General features: G+C 36.4%; 1 protein-coding gene across 1 annotated transcript in view; it reads right to left on the bottom strand.

The window, feature by feature from the left end:
• LOC127445583 (synaptotagmin-7-like) overlaps positions 1-12,537 on the bottom strand; it is a 213,897-nt gene that overhangs the window by 21,474 nt on the left and 179,886 nt on the right. Inside the window, exons 7-8 of the mRNA XM_051705738.1 lie at positions 4,064-4,187; positions 1,052-1,319 (exon numbers count right to left, since the gene is read on the bottom strand). Coding sequence (XP_051561698.1) covers positions 1,052-1,319; positions 4,064-4,187 — 392 coding nt within the window. The remainder of the gene's footprint in view (positions 1-1,051; positions 1,320-4,063; positions 4,188-12,537) is intronic.

The raw sequence follows: 12,537 nt of genomic DNA, 5'->3' as shown, positions 1-12,537 counted from the left end.
TGAGCCGTTGTTTTTCCGAAAAGTGCAAGTAGAAGATGTAATCGCCGGTAAACAACAGGAGACGAAGGTGTAAACAACCACAGTGGATGAAAACAAACACAGTGGATGAGTTGGTCAAGAGCACGTGTGTGAAGATATCAGGAGATACCTGCATTTGTTTAACTCGAGTCTGAAGGAATATAAAGACATCTTTATGGGTCTAAACTCCTGAAGAGTAATAGCTGTCGTAGCACGCATGTGCCAACCGCCTGTATTCGCTCAGAGTCAAATGGAGTATACTTCAAAAAGCTGAGCGTTCGACTGTACACATAATCGCATACACTAAGCTTTTGCGTCAAAACCAAAGTATATTTTGGGCTTTACTAACAGCAGACAGTGCAAGATGAATACATGTTCTTGTGTTCAAATACAGCTGGACGGAGCACAACTTCGAATGCACGGGACATAAGTTTTAAACTGCGTTTAACTTGACACAGAATCCTTAAAACGCTGTCTATGATGCGATGCAACCAAAGTGACACACCTGATGCATGTATGTAGACAAGTCCTTGAAAAAGCCCTTACAATAAGTCTACCTCAGACAGAAAGACAAATTTAATTGCAAAATGGACTGCTATGGACTGTAGGCCAATGATAGTCCAATATGAAATTAAACAGTGTATTGACTTCTAAAGTCACTTTTTGTATTGCCTAATTAATGCTTTATTCGTCTGCCACAATAATGTAATGTATTTTTAATTATCTGAATTATTATATATATTATATATATATATATTATATTTTTAATTATTATATATAGAATTATTTTTAATTGGGGGGCCTTGTGGGCCGGCAAATATTGATGTTTGAGATTTATTTGCAATTAATTGCACTAAGTTGCAGTTAGCATGCCATGCAATTAATTAGATAAAACAGACCTGATAAAAAACAACCTAATACATTTACATGCTAATCTTTGAAAAGATCTAATCACACTACAAACTAAAACAAGTCTAGACACTCAAAATACATAATAATTTAGCTGAGACATGAAATACTGCAAGGGTCTGACCTTCAAACAGGAAAGTCTCGTTCCAGTGAGGGTTGAGGTTCTTTCTTTTGACCTTGGTCTCAAGTTTGTGCTTCTTGTCTGGCAAAAGGTAGAGTTTGACGAATGGGTCTGAAGTTCCAGAGAAGTCTTTCGCAGGTAGATCCTGACCTTTTAGAATCTTGACTGTTAGGGTGGAGTCCTGAAAACTGTAGCCCACGCTGAACTGGATGCGACCCAACTTCTCGCACACTGGCCCTTCGTGTTCCTCTTCCTCAGAGCCTGGGGACAACTTCAAAACGAATGTTAACATTGTTGTTAAAAGGCCAAATCCCTTCATATTTAATCATTAACAAAACCACATAGCAGTGTTTTTTGCACTGCTGTCCCCCTACCGAATCTACAGTGCCACAGCAAAAGTTGTGAGTTTACAATCTAAATTGTTTGTGATGAGAAATAGGGTAATCTCATTTGTATCCGTAGATATTTGTATGTAATGTTAACACATACATTTTTGTACATTTGGGTCAACACCGAAACAATATCAGTGTATTCACAGCATCTAAAGCTCAAGTGCTTTGAGTTCAGTATATTATAGTATTAAGGTAATATTCCTGTGTTTCACTCATTTCCTGATTTATGTGTGTCCTGTCGCAAATGTTCTGAAACTTCCCATTCTTTAACCCCAAAAGATTCATAAACATTTGTATATGAAAATGTACGAAAGTGTACATTTGAAAGAACCACACTTTATGTACGAATACGTAATGGGGCTGGGTATTGATACAGATTTCCTGATTCGATTTGATTCTGATTCACAAGCTCTCAATTTGTTTCTCATTTCCATTTAGTTCCAATTCATTTCAGTTATAATGTTTATTTTTTTTCCTTATATATGAAAGAAATTCTCAGCTAACGCTTCTAACTTGGTAAATATTAAAATATTAATTTCACAAATGTAATTTTATCATTAGTTTTTCATAATTTTGTTCACATTTTAGCTTTTTAAACATTTACAAATTCCATGTATTCCATCATTAAATATGATTACTAAAATAAAAATCGCATGAAACTGCATTCAATATATTGAACATATATATTTTAAGTATTTATTGTTTCCCTGCACAATTTGTACTATTTACAAGTATTTACATCGATATGTAGAGCAAGTGAGAGTGGCAGTTCAGCAAGCATCTCACATAAGTGTTTTGGTTGAGCACTTAAAGTGATAGTTCACCCAAAAATGAAAATACTTTCATCATTTACTCACCCTCATGCCACCACAGATGGGTATGACTTTCTTTCTTCTGCAGAACAAAAATAACGATTTTTAGAAGAATATCTCATCTCTTAAGGTCCATACAATGCAAGTGAATGGGTGTCAAAATGTTCCAAAAAGCACATAAATGCAACATAAAAGTAATCCATATGACTCCAGTGTTTTATTCCATGACTTCAGAAGTGATATGATAGTTGTGGGTGAGAAACAGATCAATATTTAAGTCCTTTTTTGCTAGAAATTATTCTCCCTGCCCAGCAGGGGGTGATATGCATGAACAATGTGAATCACCAAAAACACATAAAGAAGAATGTGAAAGTGAAAGTTAATGTGGAGATTGACTGAGCAGGGAGGAAAATTTATAGTAAACAAAGACTTAAATATTGATCTGTTTCTCACCCACACCTATCATATTGCTTCTGATGATATGGATTTAACCACTGGAGTCATATGAATTACTTTTATGCTGACTTATGTGATTTTTGGAGCTTCCAAATTTTGGCACCCATTCACTTGCATTGTATGGACCAAAAGAGCTGAGAAATTCTTCTAAAAATCTTCAATTCAGTTCAGCAGATGAAAGAAAGTCATACACATCTGGGATGGCATGAGAGCGAGTAAAGGATGAGATAATTTTCATTTTTGGGTGAACTGTTCCTTTAACAAGATTACAAATGGCTTCTTTAATGCATCAGTGCAATATGTTTAGAATTAAATGTTTCTATTTTTTAAGTTTTTGATCAACAAATGACTGTAAAGAACAGAAAAGGTATTAAAAGAGACATTATTTAACAACAAATGGATTGCGTAGGTCTCATCTTTGCACACACATTATACGGTAGGAGTCAACCAAACTTTTACTCTCAACACGCAGTGTAGTCCGATTCAAAAATAAATGACTCTAATCAGCTGGTTCTTTTAATAAATCAGAGAAAAAGACTCACAAACTCACAAGTTTATCTGTTTGAATCAGACTAATGAATTTAATAGGCTTCCACGCTGTTGCAAATAGAGTTCTGTAGGAAACATTGCCACATACATAGACATACATACTGCATTTCTTTAGTTTACACAACTGTCACATAAAAAACCCTGCCAAAAAAGAGACACAAATATCACATAAATATCGTGATTCACAATAACGAATTGTGAAAAGCTGTTATCTTCATTTTATTTTTTGCTGAAGGGCAAAATTTTGGGGACTCTGGTTGGTGGTCTTTAAAAACACCTTAGTGATTCATCATTTAAAGGGGTCTGACAACTAATGGCATACCAAATTAATGAACTCTCATCCATGTCAGGACCTTGGCTGAAAGTTGGGCTTAATTTGACGTCATGCCCCAGTGCCCGGAACCCTCCAGTGGGACTGAAAGCTGCAAGAGGTTGGTGCTTACAACAGAGTCTAGTGCCCTCTTAAGGAGAAAGCACCATCATTAGCCCTCATCACAATCTCTTTTAAAAGATGCCTTCCCACCCACGTAACATGTAGTCCCTGTGAAGACTGGCCTCAGTGGGCCCTGCAGCACAATATACCAGTTCTAATTACTGGCCTCTAGTTGAGGTAAGTTCTTTTTGACACATCTCCCTGTGTGACTGACTGCAGTAAATGAGAGTACCAATTACATGTGACGTGTCCCTGTGTTTAAAGGATACCCTCCAAAACACTAATGCTTCCTTACAGACAAAACAAAGGGAATGCAAATTTCAAGGAAAACAAAAGAGACGTAACATAGACAGACGTCACATCTTCACATTACCATCAGCATGTCACTGGTGACGGAGTTGGCAAGGTCTGAGACGGAAGAGTTGGCGTCTGTCCGGCGGTTGCTCTCGTCAGGAGTTTGGCCCTTGGGGCTGCTTCCAGGTTTGTTACCAGTGGTTCTGGGGGAAAAACACAAAAGGAGAGTGTCACTGGAGCAGTTGGGATGAGCAGACTGCCACATACAGTACGTAAATTTGCTTGACTTAATAAATTTGCAACTTATCCACTGTGTAATATTTTCTCCTATCCTAACTTAATATGCATAGACAACTATAAGTAAGCCATTTCTAGGTTAATTCCCCTCCAAAAGTTAAAGGAATAGTTGAAAATGAAAATTCTCTCATCATTTACTCACCCTCATGCCATCCCAAATGACTTTTATTTGCAGTACACAAATTAAGATTTTTAGAAGAATATCCCAGCTCTGTAGGTCCATACAATGCAAGTCAACAGGGTCCAAAACTTTGAAGCTCCAAAAATCACATAAAGGCAGCATAAAAGTAATCCACAAGACTCGGAAGCAATATGATATGTGTGGGTGAGAAACAGATCAATATTTAAGTCCTTTTTACTATAAATTCTCCTCCCTGCCCAGTAGGTGGCATTATGCACAAAGAGTGTGAATTGGCAAAAACAAAAGAAGAAGAACTCTTAGGAAAGAAGAGTGTTTAGGGGGGTTGTTTGAAAGTGGAGATTTATAATAAAAAAGTTAAATATAGACTTAAATATTGATCTGTTTCTCACACACACCTATCATATTGCTTCTGAAGAAACTGATTAAAACACTAGAGTCGTATGGATTACTTTTATACTGCCTTTATGTGCTTTTTGAGCATAAAAGTTTTGGACCCTGTTGACTTGCATTGTACTGACCTACAGAGCTGGGATATTTTTTTAAAAATCTTCATTTGCATTCCATTCAATTCAGAAAGCCAGAATTTCCAAGTTCCTACTTGGAAAAATGCAGTTGAACACCATTTGAAGTCATTCTTCCAACTTGAAAATTTAAACATTTAAAATTCAAATTTTGCCGAGATGCAAGTGCAAGTAAACATGTTGGCACCAAGGAAGATTGGCCAAATTACTGATAAACATTCACTTTTCATCAAAAGCATCAATGATTCAAATTTCGTACATTACATTATATATATATATATATATATATATATATATATATATATATATATATATATATATATATATATATTACTACATTCATTTAATGTAAGAGGTTTCATGTCAGTTAGGATGCTGCTTTAAAAGACAGCTGCCTATAGGCAGGAGACAACAAGGCAGCAAACAGAGACCTATTTATGTCAGGTTATGGGTACTGTCTGAACTGGGAAACTAAAATTGTGCCATAGTTGTAATGCAAGGACATTACAGTTCAGTGGAGATAAATAACAAATGCAAGAGTAAGAACATTGGAACAGAGCAAAACATCTAACTTCTTAGTGACTGCAATTTAGATGAAGTGAACAAAGAAAGGACAAAACCAAAAGAGGCTGCTGTAAAACAAGTACAGCATAAAATTAACTATTTATTCAGGTCAGAACAGCGAGAAGATAATAGGATGGAAAACCAGTGAGATAAAACAGTGCATGTTTTTTTTTCCATTTAAGAATATTTGGATCAACGGGAGGAAAAAAATTACATATCCAAAAGGAGCCAGACCACAAACATGGTTATTATCAGAGGAAAAGAGCATAACGTATTCATTTTGAAGAGAAGTGGAGGTATGGAGACAGATAAACTAGCAGTTAGCGCATGTGCTCCAACACGTTGATGCTGTGATGCTCATGCTTGATGCTCACTTGTGCTCATCCTCTAACGACTTCAGAAGACATGACAACTTTTCTGGAACATAGTGAGCAACGATGCTCCCTGATTTTTATGGCAATTCTGGAAATGTTTTAGGAAGCAAACGTTTCAGTGCACTGGACTACTGAATTATGGAGCTAATTGAGACGCTCCCTAAAACATATACAGATAAATGGATCAACACAGATCCATAGTGCAGTGAATAGCACATCAGAAAACTAAACTGATTAAAGATGGGAATCAAAAGGAATTTAAAGGAATAGTTCACCCAAAATTAACATTATCATAATGTTGTCGTTCTATATCATATGACTTTCTTTTTTATAATGAACACAAACGGAAAATGTTAATGAATATTCCACTAACACAGCGCTAATAAACAACTCAAGTTCTTGCGCAAACACTTGCCACAGTGAACGAGCTTCTCTCATAGCATTCATTAACACTTTCAAGATTTTCACTGAAAAATGACTTACATTTCGGGTTGTTTTTCACCAAAACCTACTGTATGCCTTCAGAAGACTTGGAATATGGAGCACGAGTCATATGGTCTACTTTTATGAAAGGCTACTTTTTGAAGTGAGTCATTAACTCCTATTGTATTGAACACATGGACCAGGATATTCATTAAAAAAATTCCACATTAGAAAGAAAGTTATATGAGTTTGGAACCACATAACAATACTAACAAGTTTCAAGTACACATAACACAATAACAATTCTCGGTTCATTTTCGAGTCTCAAAAGTAATGACTAGCAGTTCAGTTGAGTATATTCAGAACTACTGCAAATGATTCAAAACGACAAATGAAAATCATTTGGTTCCAAAAAAAACTTGTACAGCACTCAGTGAGCAAATGTGTGATGATAGTAATGAATGCTGTAATAATGAATGTCAAGGTGGATTTGATGGAGTCCAGCATTATTAGACCCATGATGAGTTTGTAGCACTGTGGCTGCCAGAGGGGGAAGATGAATATACGCCTTTGACTTTTCATCCCCAAGGAAAGAAACTGAGAAGAAACAAGTGCTGTTGGCACGGCAACTGCCGGAGAGAAAGCAAGCACACCTGGTGTGTGGAATGCTGCGAGTTATAGTCCAGGGGGGGAGTGACATCCAGACTTAGGAAGAAGACAGACATACTGTCTCAAGGGAAATGATCCACCCACCCACCCACAGACACACACACACACACACACACACATCCACACAAACTTCCCGCATCCAGACACCCAAACAAATTCACACGAGAAATTAACTGTCATCATTTCTTTAACACTCTGTCTGTATTTGTCTAAAAGGAATAGTTCACCAAAAACATGACAATTTTGTCATCAGTTACTCATCCTCATGTTGTTCCAAACCTGTATTACTTTCTGTCTTCTGTGAAACACAAAATGAGATGTTAAGACAGAATGTCCGAGCTGCTCTTTTCCACTGAAGCAATGTGGATGGTGATTTATGCTGTTAAGATCCAAAAAGGCACCATATAAGTATCATAAAAGTAGTTAATATGACTCATGCACTATATTCCAAGTCTTCTGAAGTCAAGTCTTCTGCACACCCGAGTTCGGAAAACAGCGTTCACATCATCAAAACAAACCGTACTTTGAACCAGGATATGCACCAAAAGTGCTAGTGTGAAAGCACCCTAAATCGCCATCCACTTTCCTTGTACAGAATGTAAAACAGAAGCTTGAACATTCCGCCTAACATCTAATTTTGGGTTTCACAGAAGACAGAAAATAACATGGGATCGGAACGACATGGGAGTGAGTATGATGACAAAATCAAAATTTTAACTATTACTTCAAAAAGTTCTTGACAGAGTGATTTCTTCCTCCTGCCGTAATGATGATCAAAATGAGAAATGTATGTATGCTTGTGAAACCATCTCCTTATATTCTGAATGACAAGACAAATATGACACAGAGCCATTTAAACCTCTGAATGTCACACCGAATCATTTTGGAGTAGAATGTAAAGATAAAGCAGTGTTTTTCTAGTCAACACTAAAGAGTTAAACATAGTTACAGTCATTTGATCTGGATTTTTAAATTCAACATGAAACAATCTTTGTTTTAATCAAACCAATAAGCCACAAAAAGTTGTGGTAAAATCACTGTAATTTGTGGTAAAACACCGCATTAACCCAGTGGCTTGTTGGTCTTACAAAAAGGTGACAAAGGCGAAATCAAAGACACCAATTTTCAGTAGAATGTTTAATTTATCATTAATAATCTTCCATGAAGTATTGTAGTTCATTATCTTAACTGTAGCAGTTGTAGTATTTAGGATTTGGAACTATCTGTTTTATAAAAAAAAAACATTTTACTTCCATAATATGACAAATTTTGGAGTTAAACAAGATATTCATTGAAAAAAAAATAAAATAAATAAACTAATGCAAGACATGATTTTGTCAATCGGGAATTGATTGGTTCATGATAAGTGAATGTTACAGACAAGAAAAAAAGACTAATGCTTTTCACATGATTGTGGAGGAATACTCCTTTTTTGAAACACCATCAGCACCTGTATTTTAACTGGGACACGTGGGATGAAGTTCAAGTTCAGTTTTCACTGGTGGGTGGCACTCAGGCCCACCCAATCATTGCCTTGTATGCCCCTATTCCGACAGCCAAAAGCTTGCTTACTTGGAACCACAAACCTCTTATGTCAGAGGCTGTTGGGCTGGATAATGTCAGCATCAAAACTTTGAAAACAACAGCAGCTCAAAAGACAAAACTAGATTGTACTCATTATAATGAATTGTATTAATTACAGTATATATTAAAATAACTTCTAACCTGTTCATCAAAACCAGATCGAGTTGACAGAAGATGGTGAATTAAAATACACTTTTGATGTTAAAATGCTCTCAAAACTCCAAAACTCCTTTCACTTTATTTTTTAACATAAAATAATGTTAATTACAAATATCACACGTATGAACTGATTATGAATTTTATTCATTATAACTTTTAGTCATTGCATCAAAAGCAGCTCGGGACTGCATAAATGAAATAAATTCTTTTGGATAATAAAATATGTTTTCAAAACTCCTAAGACTTTTAAACTCCAGTCTCTTTTTCCCCTGTACGACTAGAATAAAATTAGGTTATTTTCAAATATCATATGTGTCAATTTATTGCTATTAATTTTTTTACATAACTTAGGTAAACAGTCACAGGCATATAGCTCCTAATATTGTTTCTCTACCTAGGAACCTGATTCCTTTATGCTTTTTCTCTCTTACCTGACTATCGCAGCAGCATCATCTCTCCCCCACTTTAATGAGAGTAGAGCTGCAGTGACACGATCAGATAAAAAAAGTCATTTTATTGACAGTAAACCATAGCGGAGATAGCAACAAATACCCATTTCCCTTACAAAAAATTAGTGAAACTAATGAGTGGCGAATTTGCTGCAAGTTTGCCAGAAATCTTGATTTTGTAAGAGGAAACCTGCCATTTTTATCCGTCACTTTCATGCATCCAAAGTCACACCAGCAAATTGTGCTAGGAAAATAATGACCAAAATTGGTCCATTTAATGGTTAAAATATTCATTCTATTTTTAAATTTTCAAAACTTTCTAAGGTAATTCCCCAGAATCCCCATAAAATAATTAATAGGCCTTCTACCATCCCATATGTTACGCATGTAAAATAAAAAAAAAATGTCTGAATGTACACAAACATGAATATTGTTCATTGATGTTTTAATATTCTTAAAGTAGACAAACTTTAGTAGCTAAATGTCCTAAATACACCTCTGGAAACAATTTGCTAAACATTAAAAATGTAAAAGTATAAAATTAAATGAAAATTAAATAAATAAACAGTTTACAGATCGTATGCAATCGATCATTTCTCTTGGCCCATCAACCCAACAATTTCTGCCTAGGCTGCTGAGTCTGCGCTCCATCTGTACAAGTAACACACTGAGCACGACGGGGATCTCAAGACATGTTTATCAAAGTTTCAAACTATGCTTAACTTGACACAGTGTCCTTAAACACAACGCTTATGACTAGAGGTAGCTAGAGGTAGGTGCTTAAAACTAGTGAGGTAAATGTCTAAATTTGCACAGGTAAATGTCTAAACCTGCTGGGCATTACTGCATGCCGCATCTCCGCCGGTGCCTTCAGTTGTCCAGCTACGGAGTCATCAGCCGGGAGCTACCTATCATGGATGTTTTGCCCCATTAATCCCAGAACATCTCCTGGTGGTGTGGCAGCAGTCAGGGACATCTCCCTGCCACCCCACGTAGCTGGACACCGGATCATCTCGATTGCCTCTTGTTCTTGCTTTCCCATCAAGACATTCCTCCTTTCCCGTCGAAACATAGCATACAACTAGGGTTCAAAACAGAAGGCCTCTTCTCTGTTAGAAAAAACATTAATCTTCAATCTTTGCCTACCACCCTTTGCCGTCCAGTGCCCAGTGTCCATAAACCAATCCTCCAACAGATTAAGTAGGAGAGCGACATGAGAGGCGAGCTGCGAGACTATGTCAGCCACCCCTCCAATGCCTAGCTTGGTCTGGTTTCACATCCCCACTCAATCTTTCTCCAGAAACCCCAGGATAAGGACAGAGTTTGTCAGTGGTAATAATTCCTCCCCACCCCTTTCCTCTTCTACCTGCTACCTCACCACATATCGCAATTGTTCCCTATTCCTACTTTCTCACTTCTGCACACACAACTTTTCATCTTTCCTTCTTAACCATAGCCGGAAGCTCCCTTTTTTCTGCTTCCTCTGCCATTTCCTTCAGGGACTTCTTCAATGCTGATCCAAAGATACCAATGTTTTTCAACAGGTGCTGCATTGATAATTGACCATGAGTAAATTTTAAATTGAGCAGAGGGAAGTAGGTCAATAATAGGGTTATGTTCAATGATATGGAAATAAAATAGGAATATTTTCACTTTACTTTTTGTTGCCATTGAGTTACGGTGTTAACTATTGGCAAGATTTTAGAAAGGCTACATTACCTAAAACAGTTGCCTAAAACAATGGCTATAGGTATTTGGCTATTGGCTAGCCCGCATGACCTAGATTTCAGAGGCTAAACAAGCTATTACATTTTGATTAAAGATTACAAAGACAAACCTTTTTTTTTTTTTATGACGTTCACTTACAAATCATATAAATTAAGACCAGAAACATGTTTTAAGAAAGTAAACACTGCCAAACATTTTGACTGGGCTTCATCATTTTTGCACGATTCTTTTATTATAGGCCATTGGTAATGTTCCCTTTAGACTGTCTGAGACATGTTTTTAGCTGCATCTATGCATGCACATCCTAAAGTCACTATGTAACATGTTTACTGCCACCATATCAATTATGCACTATCAAAGTTTCCTGTGGATTTTTACATAAGCATGAGTGATTACCCTAGGGCAATCAGGAATAGATGTGCCCTTTGTAAGCACCCATGCTTAAGGTTTTTTTCTTCTCAAATCCTTCCATTGGTAGAAGATCAGGAGGTCATCGCAGCTTTCACTGCATTAATGTTTCCCGCAAGGTTCTTCGGTGATTGTGTAAGCTTCAGATTTTAACCAACAGACTCTGATAAGGTTTGTCATAACCTTCGCAACCAATGTTTAAAAAGGTTCTATTTTGATACCAAGGTCAACATTAGAACAATAGCACACACACCAAAAAAAAAAAAAAAAAAAGAAGAAAACAAAAAGAAGAAAAATTTAGAAAAAATATTGCATTTGCGTTTGTTTTCTTGGCAGGCAGTGTCTTAAAGTGACCTACAGGAGAGTGAATATATTGTGTTGAAAATTCCATCAGGTAACACAACACAGTCTGGGTCTAGATTGACGTGTGTCTCTCTCGGTGACAGGAGGTAGCCAGCGGAGAGACTATTTATAACCTGTGTTGGTCACAACTCAAGGGCAAATAAGATTTCAATACAAATACTGTACACAGAACAGCTTGCAATGAGCAAACTACGGATCTTAATCAGCAAAGTGAGCCTTTCTATTGTATTTCAGTAAGAAACATTTTTCATTTTTATACCAAATAACTAAAGAAAATATAAATTTGTTAGATCATTAGATCATTATTTATTTCAGTTTCAGACGACACTAAAGCCTACATCATTTAAACCCTTAGTGATTGAACAATATTTCGGGTTTTTTTTTTCTTTCTTTTTTTTTTCAAATCAAATTGAGTAAGAGACAGGTCAGGACACAGGATGCATTCTTGTGTCCGTTTGCGCTGTTTTTAATTGTTGATCTACGTTAACGTGTGCTATTGCTACGTCTCCTGCCATGGATGTCATTTTTTTTAAGACAGCGAGTTATGTTAGAAGTTCAAGTTTTAAAAAACATTCAGATTTTTTAGCTGGTTATGAATGCAAGAACATATCCTGTGTGAACGGCCCCTAACACTCTCACAGTGTTGTAGTAAATGTATTAGTTGAACTAGTTTGAACGTTCAGGAGTAATAAAGCAGATGAAGCTTTGAGCACACAAACATGGACATAAAGAGCAACATTTGAAAATGCATTTTGACCACACTTGCCCTAACCCTAACCACAAAAATCAATACATATACAGTCCTTGGCATATAGATATGTGCACTAAATGGACTCTCCGCACAAACACAACTACAAAAACAGCAACAGATG

The sequence above is a fragment of the Myxocyprinus asiaticus genome, chromosome 1 (assembly GCF_019703515.2).
Source record: "Myxocyprinus asiaticus isolate MX2 ecotype Aquarium Trade chromosome 1, UBuf_Myxa_2, whole genome shotgun sequence".
Classification (NCBI taxonomy): domain Eukaryota; kingdom Metazoa; phylum Chordata; class Actinopteri; order Cypriniformes; family Catostomidae; genus Myxocyprinus; species Myxocyprinus asiaticus.
This window is presented reverse-complemented; position numbering and strand designations above follow the sequence as displayed.